The 20,902-nt window shown below is 52.0% G+C and overlaps 2 protein-coding genes across 5 annotated transcripts; both read left to right on the top strand.

Moving 5' to 3' along the window:
* The first annotated feature begins 965 nt into the window (after window positions 1-965).
* Window positions 966-5,609, top strand: LOC121171896 (glutathione S-transferase theta-4-like). The gene is made up of 5 exons (XM_041003603.1): window positions 966-1,192; window positions 2,822-2,909; window positions 3,396-3,546; window positions 4,026-4,202; window positions 5,266-5,609. Exons 1-5 carry the CDS (start codon window positions 1,081-1,083, stop codon window positions 5,461-5,463), a joined length of 726 nt encoding a protein of 241 aa, XP_040859537.1. The 5' UTR covers window positions 966-1,080; the 3' UTR covers window positions 5,464-5,609.
* A 1,617-nt stretch (window positions 5,610-7,226) lies between these two features.
* LOC121171897 (glutathione S-transferase theta-1) lies at window positions 7,227-20,332 on the top strand. Of its 4 annotated transcripts, none has more exons than XM_041003604.1 (5): window positions 7,227-7,415; window positions 9,060-9,147; window positions 10,350-10,500; window positions 19,549-19,725; window positions 19,899-20,332. In XM_041003604.1, the coding sequence occupies exons 1-5, from the start codon at window positions 7,304-7,306 to the stop codon at window positions 20,091-20,093; spliced, it is 723 nt and encodes a 240-aa protein (XP_040859538.1). In that variant the 5' UTR covers window positions 7,227-7,303; the 3' UTR covers window positions 20,094-20,332. The 4 variants fall into 4 exon arrangements, with proteins under 4 accessions (XP_040859538.1, XP_040859539.1, XP_040859540.1 ...); XM_041003605.1 differs by having other exon boundaries at window positions 19,549-19,732; window positions 19,898-20,326; XM_041003606.1 differs by lacking the exons at window positions 9,060-9,147; window positions 10,350-10,500 and adding an exon at window positions 8,112-8,113.
* Window positions 20,333-20,902: the final 570 nt, after the last annotated feature.

Genomic DNA, 20,902 nt, shown 5'->3' with positions numbered 1-20,902 from the left:
CCTTTCACAGTCTCGGGGGTCTAACTGCCTTTGAACTCCAGCTCTCCACTTCCTGTCTCTGAGACCTGTGCCCCCGATTCCTCCCATGGGAAATGAGGATAGAAGGTCCCCAGATGCCACAGCCTGGAAAACGAACATCCAAGTGGAGTGGAGAAAGGGGATGCCCTGAGCCGCTCCCCGCATCCCAGGACACAGGGCAGAGAGAAGATACTTCCCTCACTCCCCAAATGCTCGTTATACCCAGGGCTGGGCCAGGTTGAAGCCAGCTTGGAGCTCCATCCAGGTCTCTGGCCATCTTCCATTGTCTTTGCAGGTGTATTAGCAGGGAACTGATGGGAAGAGGAACAGCTAGCACTGCCTCATACTTGGACATAGAATGTTGACACTGCAAACAGCTTCCTGACCCTAACTACCCTGTCCACCCTGGCATGAGGCCCCATGGGCCCCTCCCCCACCAGGCGCTGGCACAACGGTTACAGGAGTGGCTCTGTGGCATGGGACACACAGCTCAGAGGGCATGGCCCTCTGGCCTCCCCATGGGTCAGCAGGTTCACTCTCTGGCCACCACAGCCATAGCCCCAGCCAGGAAGTTTCTGAGATCCCTGTCTGCCCAGTCATTCCCCTGTGCTCTTGTCCTCAGAGCTGCCTGCCCTTTTGTCTCTTTCCCTCCATCTTTTTCTGGCCACAGAAAAAGTTGAGGCTACACTTATCCCGTCTTCTAGAACCTTCCATAATTTTAACTCTCATGGCCTCATTTGCATTCCCCCTCCTTCCCCCTTTGTCCTACCCCCCTCCACTCCAATCCTGCAGGGATGGAGCCGGGAGGTAGGAAGAAAGTACAAGTGGGGTTGGGGGGATAGGGCTGTCCGATCAACCCTTCCACCAGCGTGTGCCCCCCTCCCCTACCTCAGAACCCTGCTGTGGTGAGAATTCTGAGCTTTCAGGCCTGGTGACAAACACCAAAGGGAGAATAGAAATTCCAGAATGTAGGGGGTACCCCAGGGTTCAGGTCCCGGAGGGTACAGAGCCAGGTGCTGAGGGTGGTGGACACAGGCTGCGGCGCCCAACAGGCCTCTCAGTATGGTGTTAGAGCTTTACCTGGACCTGCTGTCCCCGCCTTGTCGCGCTGTTTACATCTTTGCCAGGAAGAACGGCATCCCCTTCGACTTCCAGTTTGTGGACCTGCTCAAAGGTGAGCCGCCTTGGCCATTGGCCACTGTGGCTGCCTGGGTGGGTTGAGCCTGGCCCCGTGTAAGGAGCAGGACACATGGGGTGCCAGGGACCCCCCCGCCCCCAGCTACCTCCGACAAAGGCAGCAAAGCTGGGGAAGGCTCTGGGCCTGGCTGCCAGGGTGGGTGCCTTGGACGTACCCACTTGTCACTTTGGCTGGCCTGGGCTTGAGTCAACTTGAGTTCTTACTCTCCTCCCTGGTCTGGCTTTCTGCTCGGGCCGCCCCTAAGAGGCAGTGGCCATGTGCTGGATTCCCGCCCCTCACGTGAGAGACCTGGATGTGGTTCCCAGACCGCTGGCTTGGGTTTTGGCTTTTGTGGAGATTTGGGGGGGAGGGGGCGGAGATGAGGGTAGGGGGAAAATATAGGGGGAAGTGCATCAGTGGGCAAGAGAACTCTGTCTCTTTGTCTCTCTCCACTTGTCAAATTTTTTTGAAGATTTATTTTTATTGGTAAGTCAGAGCTATAATAAGGAGGGACAGAAAGATCTTCCATCTGCTAGGTCACTCCCTAGGTGGCCACAACAGCCAGAGCTGAGTCAATCTGAAGCCAGGAGCCAAGAACTTCTTCGAGGTTTCCCATGCTGGTGCAGGGTCCCAGGTCTTTGGGCTGTCCTTGACTGCTCTACCAGGCTACAAGCAGGGAGCTGGATGGGAAGTAGAGCAGCCAGGACATGAACTGGCGCCCCTATGAGATGCTGGTGCTTGCAGGCAGAGGATCAGCCAATTGAGCCCTTGTGCCAGCCCTGATTTTGTTGTTGTTTTTGTTGGTTTAAGAGAGAGCTCTACCTTATGTAATGATGGGTTACAAGGGAAGGAAGGGGCTCCTAGGGACCGCCCCCACCCCAGTTCTCAGTGTCTCCTTGTGGGAATAGGACACTGCTCAGGCCACGCCCTCCATGTTCTAGAGCTCACACTGCTGGCGTCCCACATGAGCACACAAGGGACTTTCAAAGCTCAGCTCGCAGGGAAGTTGCTGTTAAAAAATAGGGCAGTGAACACAGAGGCTGCAACGAAGAATTGGGTGGGCGGTGAGCACCCCTAGCCCAGAAACGTTTTCTGTTGGAGATAGCTGGTCCTGCCCCGGTGCGGCCTGCAGATGCCAGTTCAGGAAGCTGTTCCCTTTGGACTTCCTGCTGTGCACTGGCCCATGCAGGGACCCTGCTCCCCTTGCGGGAGGGGTGACAGGAGCAGGGAGGAATAGGACCTGGGCCCCCCTTTAGGCTTTGGGGGATTCACGGGTGGGTGGTGGCTCCAGGCCCAGCCATGCTGTGTGTGTAAGGGGGGTGGTCAGTGAGTCATCCTGGTCCATGCCATCACAGAGAGAGAGAGTGGTCAAGATGTACTGACCGCTAGGACCTAGGACCTGGTGTGAGCACTGTATTTCTGTTTCCTCTTCTTGACAAAACAAACAAACAAACAAAATCACGAGGAAGGCAATTCTGTCTTTGGTGGGTCCCTCCCCCGGGAGCACTCCCTCCGCCGGGAGCACTCCCTCCGCCGGGAGCACTCCCCCAAGCTTTCTCTCTTCTACCTGGGGGGTGTATAGACATCACACCTGCCCTGTCCTCCCCCCTTCGATCCCCAACTCAGGTCACCACCACAGCAAGGAATACATCAGCATCAACCCCCTGAGGAAGCTGCCCTGCCTCAGAGAAGGAAAGTTCATCTTATCTGAAAGGTAACAGGTTCTGCTCAGAGACCCTGCTGGCACTTAGTCCCTTCCTCTCCTTGCTGGGTGCTGGCCTGCTGGCACCTGCTGGTACTTGCTGGCACCTGGCTCTGTTCCCTCCTCTCCTCCTGGGAGACTCGCTGGGTGCTGGCCTGCTGGCATCTGCAGGCATCTTAGAAATTCTTGCTTGCATTGTCTCTGATACAGAATGAGCATGAATTCCTAAGGGGTACCTGGAACCCTGTGTCTCCACTGCTTGGCTCCAGCACCCGTGGCCTCAAGTGTTGGGGTGCTGTGGTCAGGATGTGGTGGTTACTCCTTCCACCGTGTGCATTCTCCTGCCCTCCACTAAACACAATCCCCCATGCTGGCCTCCTCCCTTCTTTCTCTGATTATTGGCATGTCAGTGCCCACCTGTGGTCCCAGGCCAGGCTGGGGTGACACATGTCTCAGTATTAGGAAGGTGAGAGCATTTCCCCCCCGCCCTCTCTGCAGCGTGGCCATCCTCTTCTACCTGTGCCGCAAGTACAGCGCCCCATCACACTGGTACCCGCCTGACCTGCACACGCGTGCCCGTGTGGATGAGTTCATGTCCTGGCAGCACACGGCCATTCAGCAGCCCATGAGCAAGATACTCTGGTTCAAGGTAAGTTGGGATGCAGCTGAGGCTCAGATGCAAAGGCCTGGGGAGTCAGGAAGCTGAGAACCCAGTCTCAGCTCTGGTGACTGCTCAGGAACTCCTGCCCTGAGCCTCATGTTCCCCCCAGTTTCCACTCCGCCCCTGCCAGACAGGGCTGCTGTGAATGGAGTTGGAACCCTGGGGGGAGAAGGAGTTCTGAACCAGAAAAAAAAAAAAAAAAAAAAAAAGCAGAATAGAAGGACTTCTAGAAACAAGCAGATACAGACAACAGATAACCAGTGCGCATGTCCCTAACCCTAGTCTGACACCTGTGACAGACATCACCAATCACAGGCTGCAGATCCCTCTGAACGTGGCATCAGGCAGCATCAACCGATCAGAGTGGGTCTGTAGCTATTAGGTAGTCGAGGATGTGGAGGCCTGGCGAGGCGGATGGCCCTGGGGTGCAGCTGCCTCCTCCTCCCCTCTCCCCGCTTTTTGATCAGCTGCTGATTCCGATGATCACAGGCGAGGAGGTTCCGGCCGAGAAGACGGAGGAGATGCTGGAAGAGGGCAGCAATAACCTGTCGCTGTTTGAGGAGAAGTTCCTGCAGAACAAGCTGTTCATCACGGGTGACCACATCTCGCTGGCTGACCTGGTGGCACTGGTGGAGATGATGCAGGTGCCGACTGGGGGCCGCGAGGAGGTGACCCGTTGGGCCATCCTTTGAGGATCAGCTGTGAGAGACAGAGAGCAAGAGAGACAAAGAGGAAGATCTTCCATCCATTGATTCACTCCCCGAGTGATCGCATCAGCTGGTGCTGCGCTGATCCAGAGCCAGGAGCCCGGAGCTTCTTCTGGGTCTCCCATGTGGGTGCAGGGTCCCAAGGCTTTGGGCCATCCTTGACTGCTTTCCCAGGCCACAAGCAGAGAGCTGGATGGGAAGTGGAGCTGCCGGGATTAGAACCGGTGCCCATATGGGATCCTGGCGCGTTCAAGGAGAGGACCTTAGCCACCAGGCCAAGCTGCTGGGCCCCCAAATCTTTTTTTAAGAAACAGTTTTTTTTTTTTTTATAGTAGCGATGATAGATAATAAATAGCTGATAGAAATGGAAGTGGTGGAAATGACTGGAGTGATGTAGGAAAAATATAACAGATAACAAACATATGATAGAAGGTGATGATGATAGATCAACAGATGTTACACAGAGGTGATAGATGACAGCCATGTATTTATTCATCTGTCCATTGACTTCCTCCTCATGCCCACCACAGTCCAAGCTGGGCCAGGATAAAGCTGGGAGCTGGTAACTCAGCCCAGGTCTTCCACATGTGTGTCAGGGACCCAAGTAACTGAGCCATTCCATGCTGCCCGCCAGCAGGAAGTCAGACGTGGGCCCTCCAGGAGAGAGAAACGACCTTCCCAAGCACAAGGCCGAAAGTCAGCCCTGGGTGCCTGTTCACTATGGACTGCTGGGCTGGGCAGGCTGCCTGTGGAGTCTCCTTGTAGCTCTGCGGACTGGAAGAGGGAAGTCTTAGATGGGAGGAGTGGACCCCAGCTTCAGGGGACCATGGAGCAAGAACCCTGGGCGATTCCAGGTGTCCTGTGTCCAGCCCACATCTATCCCACACCTGGCAGGGGACCTGAGGCAGGTGGGGGAAGCTTCGAGACTTGCCTACAGGAGAAGTTGCAGAAGGGGCTGGACCCCAGGCTCATCACGCCTTTTCTCTGTGTGCCCCCACAGCCCATGGGAGCCAGCCACAACGTCTTCCTCAGCAGCTCCAAGTTGGCCGAGTGGCGCATGCGCGTGGAGCTAAGCATCGGCTCGGGCCTCTTCTGGGAGGCGCATGACAGGCTGGTGAAGCTGGGCGAGTGGGATTGCTCGACGCTGGCTCCCTCCGTCAAGGAGAAGATCTGCGAGTTTCTACAGAAGTACAAGTGACCCTTATGGGCAGCTCCCCACCCAATCCACGCATCCAGGCCAGCTCCGCCCTTCCAGTCTCTGTTTTATTGAGGGGCAGGGTGCAGTTGGAGAGGAGACGCTCAAAACACAATGGTGTCTTTGCTTAATAAAAAAAAAAATGGAAACTACCAAGCTGGCTGATGGCTGAGTCTGGGTCAGTGGTGAAAGACAGGGTCAGGGGAGTGAGCCAAATCCTGGCAGGTTCCCCAAGGAATTGACAAACGAGAAGCAAGCTGGCTTTTCAGCAAAACTGTGGGTTGGGAGCCAATGTGTGGCATCCGAAGGCCTGGGTTCAAACCCTGGTTTTGCTTCCTACGGATGGTAATGGCAGTGATGATGCTTAAGTCACAGGGTCCCTGTCACCTACAGAGGAAACTTGGATGTTGAAGTCCTAGGGTTTTTTTTTTTTTTTAAGATTTATTTATTCTTATTGGAAAGTCAAATATACAGAGAGGAGGAGAGACAGAGAGGAAGATCTTCGGTCCACCAGTTCACTCCACAAGTGGCCACAATGGTTGGAGCTGAGTCAGTCTGAAGCCAAGAGCCAGGAACTTCTTCCAGGTCTCCCACATGGGTGCAGGGTTCCAAGGCTTTGAACTGTCCTCGACTGCTTTGCTGGGCCACAGGCAGGGAGCTGGGGAACTACCTAACAGGCCTAGGTTATAGTACCCACCAGTAAGTATTGAAACAGGGGACAGGAAAGCTGGGCCATGACACTAACCAGCACATGAAATAATCAGGTCTGGAGACAGATTCTGTGGGAGATGTGTGGGCTCACCCTTACGGAACTGCAATGTCTGCTGATTTACTCAAGGAGTAGGGGTGGTGACAGGTTGACCTAGACATGACCATGGGACCTCCCCAACACTCACGGGTACTGGGGTTGGGAACAGCCTGGGCTGGTCCGGGCTGCAGTATTCATAGGAACCCAAGAACAGAGTGTGGGGAGGGCCAGGCCACAACATCCACCAGCACACTCGAAGGTTGAGATAGGGAGCCGGCTATGCTGGGTAAAGGGGCTAGCGCCCAGTGGCACATGTGATATCTGGGTCTGGGAGTGGGCCTGGTGGGAGAACTTGGGAAACTCCCCTGGTGGGCTGTTGCTTGTGCTGGTGAACATGTCAGTCAGGGCTAGGGGTTGGTCAGACCAGGCAAGGCAGCTCCATTTGTCAGCAAGCAGGTGAACAGGTTTGGGAGGAGATGAACCAGGTAGGGCCGGGCCAAACCTTATCCCACTGGCATGTGCAGGGTCTAGGATGTACCTTTTATAAAATATCTCTGAACTGAGACACTCTGGGAAAATGACCAATTCCAGGATATGCGCTTGGAGAAAAAGACAACACGCACACACCCTGAGGTCTGGCACCAAGACTTCCTTAGGGTAGGTTGAACAAGTTGGACCCAGGAACCATGCCATGTGGGGCCACCAATCCCTCAGTGCCTCAGTTTGTTCATCTGTGAAACGGGCAAGCTAGCAACTTGGCCTTGAAAGAGACAGCGCCAGATAGTAAGGCCTGGCGGCGTGTGTGTGTGTGTGTGTGTGTGTGTGTGTGTGTGTGTGTGTGTGTGTGTGTGTGTGTGGTGAGGAGGGGGAGGCTCCCCGTGCACGTGCATCTCCAAACTGTCTTGTCGCCACTCCCCCTCGCTCCGGAGCGGCCAGCCATTGGATCGAAGAACCCCAGAGTGGTTCAATGAGCGCAGCGCCCTCGCTGGGGCGTGGCTGTGCCGAGCGCAGGGCCGGAGACCCCGCGCCCCGCGCGCCCCGCGATCCAGTCGCCACGGTACTTTGCCGAGTCCGCGTCCCTCGCAGCCGTGCGCCATGGGCTTGGAGCTCTACTTGGACCTGCTGTCCCAGCCCTGCCGAGCCATCTACATCTTCGCCAAGAAGAACTGCATCCCCTTCCAGCTGCACACCGTGGAGCTGCGCCAAGGTGGGCTTGGGTGAAGGATGAGGGGAGGGAGACGGAGAGTCCGGGAGGACCTGGGAGGCAAATCCAGCCTCGAGGAAGCCCTCCCAGTGCCCCCTCCTTCCCGGGCCCATCTCCAGGCTGATTGGAGCCTAGGTGGAGTAAGGGAAGTTTCAGGGAGAACCCCAAACTTTGCTGCTGGCCCCCTCCCCCTAATGGACAATGAAGGGCTCAGCTGGGGCTGGATAAAGGGAAGCGGTTGGGAAAGGGAGGGCAGAAGGGAAAGTTGGCTGGCTGGGGAGAGGGGGAAGGAGGGAACAGGAGAGAGATGGGGCTTTAGGGGAGGGTTCAGCTGTGCTGGGTGCAGAAATGGGGACTGAACCCTGGGCGCCTTGTTTTGCGGCAGACGAGGCATTGCCCTATGGACTGGCTTTGCACCCCATTCTCTGTATCCCCTGTCCCCTGAGTTGGCTACCCTTCCTTCTGTCCCTCTTTCTCCTATGCCTCTCTTCTTTTAATGCAAAAGTTCTATTTTGTTGATCTGAAAGGTAGTGTTACAAAAAGAAAGGGAGACAGACAGGAATCTTCCGTTCTCTCTGGTTCACTCCCCCAAGCGGCTGCAATAGCCAAGGCTGAAGCCCAGAGCCAGGAGCTTCAGCCAGGTCTCCCATCTGGGTGCAGGGGCCCAAGCATTTGGGCCATCTTCTGGTGCTTTCCCAGGTGTGTTAGCAGGGAGCTGGATGGGAAGCAGAGCAGCTGGGACCTGATGCTGCACTCTGATACAGGTGCCTGTGTCATAGCCTAACTCTCTCTGTATCCCAGTTCTGTGGCAGAAGGGGACAGGGGGCAGAACTTAAGGGAGTAGGCGAGTGGGGCGGCTCTTCCTGACCAAGCCGTCCAGCCAATATCCATCCTATCCGTGGATGGCCGGTCCATGCTGCCTTTGTTCCCTGGCACGGGTCCTGGTCCACTGCCAGCACTTTCATCTTCCCGGTCCTTCTGTGCCACATGGAGCAAGAGTTTGGGGTCAGGGAGATGGGGGACAAACAGCTGTTGATCCAGCTGTGAGATACAGGGGTGCAAAGTGTAGGTGCTTCACCTGGAGAGGACATGAGGGTTCCCTGGTGGTGGAACAGTCTGATGGGAGGGTAGGGGATATTGGCCAAGGTAACGGTGTCTGGCTTCCAGAAGATTCCACCCACTCTGGGGATGGCAGGTGGAGGAGGACGTTGGTACGGAAAGTAACAAGGTTTCAGGGGAAGGTCAGTTCTCTGGGTTCGGTGGCCTTCCATTTGGCTCCTCCCAGGGGACCTACCCTGTAGCCTGGGACACTCCATATGTAAGTTCGTGAAGCTTCCAGTGGTGGGGCAGAAGAGGTAGGTGAGAGGGGAGGGCCCAGCACCCACATCCACCCAACCTGCACACTGAGCTCCGTTGCTGAAGGCTGGGCTGTGGAGGGCAGCTGTGTCCATGGGACTTGGCAAGTCAGAGCGTGCATGTTGTAGGGGTCCATGTGTGTTTCCCGCCAACTTGCCGCCTGCCATAGTGGCTCCCAGCAGCCTCTGCTATTGCAGGCAGCTGGAAGTTGGGGCCGGGCACGGAGGGCTCAGCCTTCTGTTGTCACCATGCTCCCACACATGTAGCCACCACATGCTGGTCTCTTTACAGGCCAGCACCTCAGCGATGCCTTTGCCCGGGTGAACCCCCTGAAGAAGGTACCAGCCATGAAGGATGGGGACTTCACCTTGGTGGAGAGGTGAGTGGGCACCCTGGGGCAGCTGCCACAACCCCTGCTGAACGCATTCCTGTCCCAGCGTGCCTTGTTTCAGACAAAAAACCCAGAGGAGTCTTCAAAGGGAAGGGCCTCTTTGTCCCAGTCTCAAAGAGCCTTGGGGCTGGAACCCAGTCTAGGCACCTGGCTAGTCCCAAGTCCTTATGTGTCCCCTGACTGTTGAGCCCTCTCGGATGCCAGTGGGGGGCAAGGTGCTGCTTCTGTCTGCTCACTCTTCCTCTGTATACGTGCATCCTTCTCAGAGGTTTGAACCACTAGCTGGCAGCCCAAGAAGTGCTAAGACATCCTGCATAATCAATGGAGTCGCTAAGCTTGGGTATGACCACAGGCTTATTTTTTTTAAAAAGATTTATTTTTATTGGGCCTGGCGTGGTGGCCTAGTGGCTAAAGTCCTAACTGGATGCACCAGTATCCCATATGGGTGCTGGCTCTAATCCTAGCGGCCCCAGTTCCCATCCAGCTCCCCACTTGTGGCTTGGAAAAGCAGTCAGAGATGACCCAAAGCCTTGGGATCCTGCACCCACGTGGGAGACCGGGAGGAGGTTGCTGGCTCCTGGCTTCAGATCAGTTTAGCTATAGCTGTTGCCATCACTTGGGGAGTGAATCAGTGGGTGGAGGATCTTCCTCTCTGTCTATCCTCTTTCTGTACATCTGATTTTTCAATAAATATAAATACATATCCTTTTTTTTTAAAGATTTATTTTTATTATTTTTTCATTGGAAAGGCAGATATACAGAGAGGAGAGACAGAGAGGAAGATCTTCCGTCCGATGATTCACTCCCCAAGTGAGCGCAACGGGCCGATACTATGCCAATCCGAAGCCAGGAGCCTCTTCCGGGCAGGTTCCCAAAGATTTGGGCCGTCCTCGACTGCTTTCCCGGGCCACAAGCAGGGAGCTGGAAGGGAAGCAGGGCCACTGGGATTAGAACCGGCGCCCATATGGGATCCCAGGCGTGCAAGGCGAGGGCCTTTAACCACTTGCGCCACCGCGCCGGGCCCAATACATATCCTTTTAAAAAGATTTATTTTTATTTGAAAGTCAGAGTTGCAGAGAGAGGTTAGTACCTTGGTGGGTTGTCAGAAAGGTTGAAGCCGAAGGCTCTGTGTAGGAAGCCCCCAGCACTGGGCCCTCCCTCCTTCCATCACACATCCCTGTCCCCAACAGTGTGGCCATCCTGCTCTACCTGGCACGCAAGTACAAGGTCCCCGACCACTGGTACCCCCAGGACCTGCAGGTGCGGGCCCGAGTGGATGAGTACCTGGCGTGGCAGCACACCACCCTGCGGAGAAGCTGCCTCCGGGCCCTGTGGCACAAGGTGAGGCTGGGTAGGAGGGTGGCGGGGCAGTGAGGCTGTGGACTGCTGGGGGACCAGGTGCTGCCAGCTCTGCCTACTTTAACCCTAACCCTAACCCTAAACCTAATGCAATCCCTATCCCTAACTCTAACTCTTACCCTATCCCTAACCCTAACCCTATTGCTGGCCTGTCCCATGTCACGGATTCCTCGGCTGTGTGTGTGCTGCTGTGCCATCTAATGCCCTCTTCATTCATTTCTACAAATAATTTCTTAGAGTTTCTGGTTCTCCACTGAAGCTCCCCATTTATTTACACATTTTCCCATCTTTTCTTCTTGTTTTTATCTTTAAGGGTAAATTTATTCATATCTGGCTATGATATGCCTCATCTGAAATTCAAAAACCTAATATGACACACAAGAAAATGCTAGAATCATGAAAGAAACCCAAATGTTATCAAACCTTTTAAGACACACTTCTTTAACATTTTTTTGTTGTTGTTTCATTTGAAAGGCAGAATTACAAAAGGGGAGATAGAGAGAGAGTTCTTCTACCTTCTGGTTCACTCTGCAGATGGCTTCTTCCAGGTCTCCCATGTGGATGCAGGGTCCCAAGGCTTTGGACCGTCCTTGACTGCTTTCCCAGGACACAAGCAGGGAGTTGGATGGGAAGTAGAGCAGCAGGGATTCCAAGCAGGACCCATATGAAATGCTGGCCCTTTTGCCGGCTTACTTCAACCCTGGGGTTCTCTGTGGCTCTGTTCCTATGGACACTCCTCCCCCTCGCCCTGCTCGCCTACACACGCACTGGTGATTATGGGTCACATTTCCTGCCACTTTGCATATAAGTTAATTTTGTGGAGGGGACAGTGTGTAGAAGAGTGGAGCCTGATGCCTGTAAGACACACTTCCGGGAAGGATTCACACTTTAACGGGCATCCGGGATGGACGGCTCCGTTCTCAGCCATTGAGGAGGAAGGCTGGCTTGTGGCCCTCATTAGGCTGAGTACTTCATCCCCTGGCTTCCAGTGCAGCTGATCTCCGTTTCCCTGTTTATGGTGGTGCAAAACAAAGGCACATTCAGTAGGAGCTATCCCTGGATTTTGATTTCTGTTCTCCCTGGTTCACAGCAGGTGCTCTGATACTGTCTCATGATGCTGACCAGCCACACAAAGTCCCTTGAGCCCAAGAGTAAACAGTGGATTGCTTGCAGTGTCCTGGGTTGCTGTGATATTCAGACAGTGGCCTGGATGAAGTTATTCAACTTCTGTAACGGGTGTATTATGACCTCACTCCATTATGAGTTAGGGAGCGTCTGGATATGTCATTGATGTTATGCATTTGTTTATATGAGAGAAAGGAAGTCACAGAGAAAAAGAGACAGACGGGGACTGATTCACTCCATGCAAGACCACAACAACCACAGCCAGAGACCAGGAACTCAATCTTTGCATGTGGTGGCAGGAAGCCGTCTCTGCTGCCTCCCAGGGGTCTGCCTAGGTAGGAAGCTGGATTCAAGAGCCAGAGCTGAGACTTGAACACACTTGTGGGACAGGCACATTTTTTTAAAATTGGAAAAAATGGTAGAGTTAGAGAGAGAAGGAGAGATAGATCTTCTGCCCACACTGGTTCATTCCCCAAATGGCTGCAACAGTCAGAGCTGGGGCCGATCTGAAGTCAGGAACTTCTTCCAGGTCTTCCAAGTGGGTGCAGGGACACAAAGCCTTGGGCCATCCTCCGTTGTTATCCCAGGACATAAGCAGGGAACTGGATTGGAAATGAAGCAGCTGGAACTCAAATCAGTGCTCATGTAGAATTTCAGCTATGAGATGGTTCTGGCCCTGACCTGGGCATCTTAAAGGTGACTTAATCACTGTGCTGGACATCTGCCCTGAGCCAGTGGATCTTGAAGGTGGAAGCAAGCCATTCATGTTCTCCAGCAGGACTGCAAGCTCTCCATCGCAAAAGTAGAAGCGGGGGTGTACAGGTGTGGGATGGTGGAGGGGATGGGGAGCTATGGTCCAGTGGATCTGGTGTCAGTGTTCTGAGATGTTGAGAGTTCTGGAGACAAGTGACAGTGGTCCTCGCACAGCAACACAGATGTGTGCTAACCGGGCACACTTTGACATCTGTGCTGTGAAAGCTGCAGCACCAGCATGGAGCCATTTGTTTTGCTAAGCGGAAAGAGCTCCCACACATAAACGCCTGCAGACGACTTATGAGTCAAACCTTTGCATCAATGAACTGGACTTCTGACAGATCGCCTTCGAGATGGCAGTCTTCTGGATGAGCAGGTGCCCAAGGAAGGCAGGAAAGGAAAGAACCGCCCTAGGAGCTTAAACGAGAGGGCCTGAAGATCAGCATCTCTCTCTTTCTCTCTCTCTCTCTCTCTCTCTCTCTCTCGGCGCACACACACACCCTTCTTCTCCCCTTGGATGAGATGTCACTGACTGACTTTAATCAATTGCCTTTGAACTCAGGAGGCTTTGTAAAGAGAGAGTACAGAGGCAATGCCCACATCCCAAATGGGCACAGTTGGATTCAAATCCCATCTCCACTTTGACTCCAGTTTCTTGCTAATAGGCACCCTTGGAGGCAGCAGGTGATGGTTCAAGGACCTAGAATCTCTGCTAGCCATGTGGGAGACCCAGTGAGTTCCCTGCTCCCGGCTTCAAGTTAGACTTGGTTGCAGAAGGCCCAAGGCGGGAACTGGAAGATGAGTGTGTGTGTGTGTGTGTGTGTGTGTGTGTGTGTGTGTGTGTGTGTGTGTGTCTATATCTATATCTATAATATGTGGTTAGCCTACAAAATAGAAGAATGGGAAAATATTTCTTTTTTTAAAAAAATATTTATTGGGCCTGGCGCGGTGGCGCAAGTGGTTAAGTCCTCGCCTTGCACGCCCGGGATCCCATATGGGCGCCGGTTCTAATCCCGGCAGCCCCGCTTCCCTTCCAGCTCCCTGCCTGTGGCCTGGGAAAGCAGTTGAGGACGGCCCAAAGCTTTGGGACCCTGCACCCGCGTGGGAGACCCGGAAGAGGCTCCTGGCTTCGGATCGGCATAGTATCGGCCCGTTGCGGCTCACTTGGGGAGTGAATCATCGGATGGAAGATCTTCCTCTCTGTCTCTCCTCTCTGTATATCCGCCTTTCCAATAAAAAATAATAAAAATAAAAAAAAATATTTATTTATATATTATTTGAAAGTCAGGTATACAGAGAGGAGAGACAGAGAGGAAGATCTTCCGTCTGATGATTCACTCCTCAAGTGACTGCAACAGCTAGTGCTACACCGATCCGAAGCCAGGAGCTAGGAATTTCTTCCAGGTATCCCACATGGGTGCAGGGTCCCAAGGCTTTGGGTCATTCTCGACTGCTTTCCCAGGCCACAAGCAGGGAGCTGGATGGGAAGTGGAGCTGCCGGTTTTAGAACCAGCACCCCTATGGGATTCCGGCACAATCAAGGCGAGGACTTTAGCCACTAAGGCCACTGCACGGGGCCCAGAAAAATATTTCTTTTTCTGTCTGTCCTATCTGTAACTCTGCCCTTGAAATAAATATTTTTTAAAAAATCACCTTTGATAAACAATCCTGAGGCTGATAGAAGCGCCTATCTTCCTGCCCCACCTATCTTAAATCAATCCTAGAAAGCTAAAGTGAATGACTCTGGCCAATGCAGCTTCGCTCAAGGGCTGGGGTTCGCTAGATGGACTTTATCTGTTCCCCACCCGCACGGATAGATACTATGTCTCAGTCACGGCCTGTGTGTTCACCCATGGGGCTGATTCATCTCGTGGATAGGCTGCAGCACTGGGTAAATGTGCAATGAGATTGAGCGTGAAAACCTCCCGGAGACCAAAGCATTCCGAAGCAGCCACATGTACAAGGACGCTGGCTCAGCCATGGCTATTGCAGCCAATATCCAAACCCTGACTCCTCTGGGAAGCCTCCCCCGTGGCCTTGGGTTTTGTAACACTTGGTTTCAAAATGACTTCTCCTTAACAAATTCCTCCCTTTTCCCTACCCAGCCATGACCTTCCTCCTCCACCATACAGTTCTCTGCTAGTCCCAGAATAAACTTGTTTGTTCTGGAGCGCCTATCTTTGTTTTTTTTTTAGGCTAACCACACTCAATTGGGCATTTAAAAACAATGTTTTGCTACTGAAATGGTTGATTCGGTCAATTTTAGATCTGGCCACCATTCACAAATTATCATGCCAATCTATGAATGTATGAAGGGAGAAGGTTTTTTTTTTAAGATTTATTTATTTTTATTGGAAAGTTAGATATTCAGAGAAGAGGAGAGACAGAGAGGAAGATCTTCCATTCGATGATTCATTCCCCAGGTGACCGCAAAGGCCAGTGCTGTGCCAATCTGAAGCCAGGAACCAGGAGCTCTTCTGGGTCTCCCATGTGGGTGCAGGTTCCCAAGGCTTTGGGTCATCCTCCACTGCTTTCCCAGGCCACAAGCAGGTAGCTGGATGGGAACTGGGGCTGCCCATATGAGACCCCGGTGCATGCAAGCGAGGACTTGAGCCGCTAGGCTACCGCACTGGGCCCTCTTCCATCTTTCTGATTCATGCTACCCAAACCCAAATGACTGGGCCAGGCTGAAGCCAGGTCGCAGAACTCCATCCGGGTCTTTCTGACGCGTGTCCTGCGGGGACCCAAGCAGTAGAGTCATGCTCTGCTCTCTCCCAGTGTGCCCTAGCAAGAAGCTGGATCAGACGTGGAGAAGCTTCGACTCCAACTGGCACTGCGACATGGCAGGAAGCAGCCTAACTGCCTGTCCCAGTGGAAGAGCGGTTAATGCAGTGTCTTACATTCTGATTGTTTCCCTCGAGTGCTGAGCCCCCGATTCTGGAGTGTGTTCAGATGGATGAGCGCCTCTGGGCCAGAACCCCCAAACACTTCCTGAGCCCAGAACAGCACCCGTCTACACTTTTCTTTCCTTTTAATTTTTTTTTTTTTTATTGGAAAGGCAGCTTTACAGAGAGAAGGAGAGACAGACAGGTTTCCATCCTCTTAGGTACCATTCACTCTCGAGGACTTTAAGGTGAGGTTATTTTCTTTCCAAGTCGTTATCACAGTGGGTGTACTTCATTGTTTTTTTCCAACTGTTCCTGCCCTGCTACAAAGCACAACACTTTCTTTTTGCCAGCATATGACTCATTCTGCATTGCGAAACGTGTTTGTCCTCCTCATCCTTTTTATGTGAGAAATGTTTGAGGGAAAAAAAAAAATACTCAAATAGCCTTTCTTCTTCTGTTGTTCTGTTTGCTTCCCCCCTGCCGCCACCCCCCAGAAGCCATCATGCTCACCCCAGGATCTGGTGCCAAAGCCCTCCTAGTTTATGACTGTAAGCTTTATCGGGTTTGGATGCGGCCTTGAGCCAAAGAAAGTTCAATCTGAGAGCCACAGTTGTGTGTTGTGTGTGAGCGTAAACGAAGCAGGTGTTTGGTGCTGTTAGGGCAATGCTTGGGAAACCTGCATCCCATACAGGAGTGCCTAGGATCAACTTCTGGACCTGTTCCTGACTCCAGTCTCTTTTTATTTTATTTTGTTTTATTTAAGATGTAATTCATTTTTACTGGAAAGGCAGATTTATAGAGAGAAGGAGACGCAGAGAGAAAGATCTTCCGTCTGTTGATTCACTCCCTCAAATAGTGGCAACAGCCAGAGCTGAGCTGATCCAAAGCCAGGACCTAGGAGCTTCTTCTGGGTCTCTCACGTGGGTACAGGGTTCCAAGGAATGGGCCGTCTTCTGCTGCTTTCCCAGGCCACAAGCAGGAAGCTGGATGGGAGGTGGAGCAGCAGGGACATAAACTAGCTCTGATGCTGGTGATTGTAGGCTAGGCTTAGCCAGTTAAGCCATGGCACTGGTCTCTCCAGTATCATTCTTTCTTTCTTTTTTTTCTTTTTTAGACTTATTTTATTTTTATCACAAAGATATACAGAGAGGAGGAGAGACAGAGAGGAGGAGAGACAGAGAGGAAGATCTTCAGTACAATGATTCACTTCCCAAGTGACTGAAACAGCCGTTGCTGCGCCAATCCGAAGCCAGGAACCTCTTCCAGGTCTCCCATGCAGGTGCAGGGTCCCAAGGCTTTGGGCCGTCCTCAATTGCTTTCCCAGGCCACAAGCAGGGAGCTGGATAGGAAGTGGAGTTGCTGGGATTAGAACCAGCACCTATACGGGATCCTAGAGCATTCGAGGCAAGGACTTTAGCCCCTAGGCCACCGCGGTGGGCCCTCCAGTATCTTTCTGATTTGCACCCCATGACGTGCCAAGATGGTTCCATTATTTGATTCCCTGATACTCATGTGGGAAACTGGATTGAATTCTAGGTCCCTGGACTTCGCATGGCTCAGCCAAAGTTTTGTAGGCTCTCGGGGAATGAACCAGGGGGTTGGAAGACCTCTCTCTCTTGGAGTATGTGTGCGTCTCTCTGCCTTTCAAGTGCATAAAATGAAAAATTCAAAAGCTTTCATGAAAATTTTTATCATTTTAAATGTTGTCCTGCCAATCTGAAACTTGTACTCAGCAATGCATACTTTTGTTTTTTCCATATGATAATGGGCGAGTCAAAGGCATTCATTTTTGCTGCTCTATATTATTTTATCATAGGAATCAACCAGAATTTTTTTTATCAACTCATTACTGCAAAGTCATGCCTTGCTTAATAGCCGGTGTGTTCTGAAGCCAGCATCCTTTCACAATTTCTTCATTGCACAAGCATCAGAGTTTACTTACATAAGCTCAGGAGGGCAGAGGTCAGGCACAGGCCATACCCTCCTGATAGTGTTGGAACGGACAGCAAGATATTCAAGACAGTTGGCATGACCATGAGTTTTTGTTTAAGTTTAACAAAAAAGAAACAAACAAAAAAAAACCTTGAATAAGCTTGTTGAGAACAGCAAACAGGGACCAGGAAAAGGAAATTATTTTACAGTATGAGTTATTAGGCACATATTTTTGAAACTCTCATTTGTAATGTTTAATACCTGTTAAATAATGTCTTAGTACATTTTATATATATTTTTAAATTTTTTGTTGGAAAATCAGATATACACAGGGGAGGAGAGACATAAAGGATGATCTTCAGTCCATTGATTCACTCCCCAAGTGGCCACAACGGCCAGAGTTGCGCCAACCCAAAGCCCGGAGCTTCTTCCGGGTCTCCCACGTGGCTGCAGGGTCCCAAGGCTTTGCACCATCTTCTACTGCTTTCTCAGGGCATAAATAGGGAGCTGGATGGGAAGTGGGGCTGCCGGGATTAGAGCCAGCTCCAATATGGGATCCTGGGACATGCAAGGCGAGGACTTTAGCCGCTAGGCTACCGTGCCAGGCCCTCAATACATTTTCAAAGTCAACGGATTGGTGTTGGCTCAAGTGGTAAATTCTTTTTTGGTTTATTTGTTTCAAAGATTTTTTTTAACGTACCTATCTATTTGCTGCTTTATTCTCCAAATGCCTCCAACACCCAGGGCTGGGACATGCTGAAGTCAACAACTGGGAACTCTGCCTAGGTCTCCCATGTGGGCAGCAAGGGGCTCAGGCACTTGGGCTAGCCTCCACCACTTTTCCAGTAGAATAACAGAAAGTGCCAGCTCGAGGGCTGGCTGGCATGCTGACATGGGATATGGGTGTCCCAGTGAGTGACCTAACCTTGCTGTGCCACATTGTCCACCCAGCAAGTTGCCAATTCTGAATTTTATTTGCACCAATCATAAAACAAAACACCACTCTAGTTGAAAATTCTAGACTTTGGCTAGGGGCAGGACTGGAGTAGGATCTGAGTTACTGCTAACCAATGTTTCTTTCCCTGTTGCAATTTAACCAAGAGTTGAAGAGAAATTAAATGTACTTGAGCTTATGCAAATGAATTTATGATCATATTAAAAACTTTTTAAGACTTGCCGAATTTTAGGGCTTGACACAATAGCCTAGTGGCTAGATCCTCGTCTTGCATGCCCCCAGGGTTCCCATATGGGTGCCAGTTTGTATCCCGGCTGCTCCACTTCCCAATTGGCTCTCTGCTTGTGGCCTGGGAAAGCAGTTGAGGATGGCCCAAAGCCTTTGGACCCTGCACCCACGTGGGAGACCCGGGAGAGCTTCTGGCTTCGGCTTTGGATCAGCTCAGCTCCGTCCACTGTGGCCACTTGGGGAGCAAATCAACAGAGAAAATCTTCCTGTCTCTCCTTCTCTCTCTATGTCCGACTTTCCAATAAAAATCTTTTTAAAAAATTTAAAAATTATTTATTTGCATTGGGAAGTCACAGTTTCACAGAGTGTAGGAGACACAAAAAGAGAGCTTCCATCTGCTGGTTCACTCCCCCGATGGCTGCATTGGCTGGAGCTGGGCTGTTATGAAGCTCGGAGCCAGAAGCTTCTTCTGTGTCTCCCATGTGGATGCAAGAACCCAAGCACTTGGTCCTTCCTCCGCTACTTTCCCGATATTATCAGGGAACCAGATGTCTTCATGTTTGTTTATCTTCATCTACTTGAAAGGCTAAGAGATGAGTTGTTTTTTTTTTTTTTTTTCCCAGAGAAGAAGGGAGATGGATCTTTCATTAACTGATTCACTTCCCTCAAATACACACAGCAAATCAGAGCTGATCCGGGCTAAATCCAGGGGTCCTATGGTATTGGCAGGGACCCAAGTACTTGAGCACATACAGAGGGCACATACAGGAAGCTGAACCAGAAGTGCAAGAACCAGGTCTTGAGCCATACCCTCCGATACGGGATGCTGGCACGCCAAGCGGCAGCTTAAGTTGCTACGTCACAACTTCTACCCCTTACGCTGTAAAGGTTACTGGTTTTATAAAAAGTTAAACACTTCCCTCTGAAAGCGTTTAATTCATTGTTCATTCAGTCTGATGCTCTGAGGCTCAGCCAACCCTACAGCAGGGAGGAAGGAATATCTCTCGGAAATTTGCCTGGGTGAGAGGTGCATAAGCCCACTGGTCAGGGCTTGTGGAGTCAAGGTTGTGGCGTAGGACTTGCCTTCCTTCCTACCCCACCATGATGGGCATGCCCCCTGATTCGGCCACACTGCCGCTTATCCCCTAGGTGATGTTCCCTGTTTTCCTGGGTGAGCCGGTGTCTCCTGAGTTGCTGGCAGCCACCCTAGCCGACTTGGATGTAAACCTGCAGGTGCTGGAGGACAACTTCCTGCAGAACAAGGCCTTTCTTGCCGGGCCCCAAATCTCCCTGGCCGACCTGGTGGCCATCACGGAGCTGATGCACGTGAGTGTTGTGGGCTGGGGAGAAAGAAGTGGAGCGACAGGCCCGGCCAGTCCCTTTGGTTGTGCATGCATCTGGTTCTGGGACTGTGCTGATGTGGTCGCCAGGTCAGACAGATGCTGCTCGTCTTTGGCTTCGCGCATGCATCCTCATTCTGTCTACCCTTGTCCCTCCAGCCCGTGGGTGCCGGCTGCCAAGTGTTTGAAAGCCGGCCCAAGTTGGCTGCATGGCGCCGGCGTGTGGAGGCAGCAGTAGGCGAAGACCTCTTCCGTGAGGCCAACGAGGTCATTCTCAAGGCCAAGGATTCCACACCTGTGGACCCTACCATCAAGCAGAAGATGATGCCAGGGGTGCTGGCCATGATCCGATGAGCATCCCGTGCTGCCCTGGGCAGTTCACTCAAGCACCCTCCTTTCCAGGGTCCCAGGGGAGGTGGGCACAGCAAGAAGGGTCCTGCCTGAAACTTATCCTTAGCTCTTTAAGGCCAGGGCCCACCCCCACCCTTTCCTCCACAGCGGCTTGCAAGCCACCGTAACGATTAGCACACACTGTAGCTTGTTAATTGTTCTGTATCAAGCACAGATAATAAATTTAGATTCAGCCTTGGGTTCTGCTTCTAACTCTAATGTGTGACTTACTTGCCCTCATTCAAAATGTGACCTCCCACCCCTTCCTTTTTTTTTTTTTAAAGATTTATTTACTCTTATTTGAAAGGTAGTGTTGCAGATTCGGAGATCTTTCATTTGCTGGTTTATTCCCCAAATGGCTGCAACAAGCCAGAGCTGAACCAATCTGAAGCCAGGAGCCAGGAGCCAGGAGCTTCTTCCAAGTCTCCCACATGTTTACAGGTGCCCAAGGACTTGAGCCATCTTTCACTGCTTCCTCAGGCGATTAGCAGGGAGCTAGATTGGAAGTAGAGCTGCCAGGATTCGGATCGGCGATCATACAGGATGGTGACAGAGGCTTACCATGCTCTGCCCCAGTGTTGTCCCTTACCTCTTCCTTGAGGATGGAATTTGCAAATGTCATGTGACTTTCCAGTCCTCAGGGAAAAGCAGTTTGTCAGCTGGCACAAAATACCAGCAGCACCTGGCACGTGGGAGCTGCAGGCGTGGCAATGAATGTTCTCCTTGAGAACAAGTGTCTTCTGCACAGGGTACCATCAGTCCCTAGTCCTGCA

The sequence above is a fragment of the Ochotona curzoniae genome, unplaced genomic scaffold (genome assembly GCF_017591425.1).
Source record: "Ochotona curzoniae isolate NIBS_2020 unplaced genomic scaffold, NIBS_Ocur_1.0 scaffold_274, whole genome shotgun sequence".
Taxonomy (NCBI): domain Eukaryota; kingdom Metazoa; phylum Chordata; class Mammalia; order Lagomorpha; family Ochotonidae; genus Ochotona; species Ochotona curzoniae.
Note: the sequence above shows the minus strand (reverse complement) of the source record. Positions and strands in the feature narration are given on the sequence as shown.

What these genes read in the sequence shown, in the direction of transcription:
- LOC121171897 (XM_041003604.1), top strand. Translation starts at nt 7,304, where the DNA reads ATGGGCTTGGAGCTCTACTTGGACCTGCTGTCCCAGCCCTGCCGAGCC. An exon ending in TCCGGGCCCTGTGGCACAAG is followed by an intron (nt 10,501 to 19,548) that starts GTGAGGCTGGGT and finishes CTTATCCCCTAG; the next exon opens with GTGATGTTCCCTGTTTTCCT. An exon ending in CCATCACGGAGCTGATGCAC is followed by an intron (nt 19,726 to 19,898) that starts GTGAGTGTTGTG and finishes TTGTCCCTCCAG; the next exon opens with CCCGTGGGTGCCGGCTGCCA.
- LOC121171896 (XM_041003603.1), top strand. Translation starts at nt 1,081, where the DNA reads ATGGTGTTAGAGCTTTACCTGGACCTGCTGTCCCCGCCTTGTCGCGCT. An exon ending in AAGTTCATCTTATCTGAAAG is followed by an intron (nt 2,910 to 3,395) that starts GTAACAGGTTCT and finishes CCCTCTCTGCAG; the next exon opens with CGTGGCCATCCTCTTCTACC. An exon ending in GCAAGATACTCTGGTTCAAG is followed by an intron (nt 3,547 to 4,025) that starts GTAAGTTGGGAT and finishes CTTTTTGATCAG; the next exon opens with CTGCTGATTCCGATGATCAC.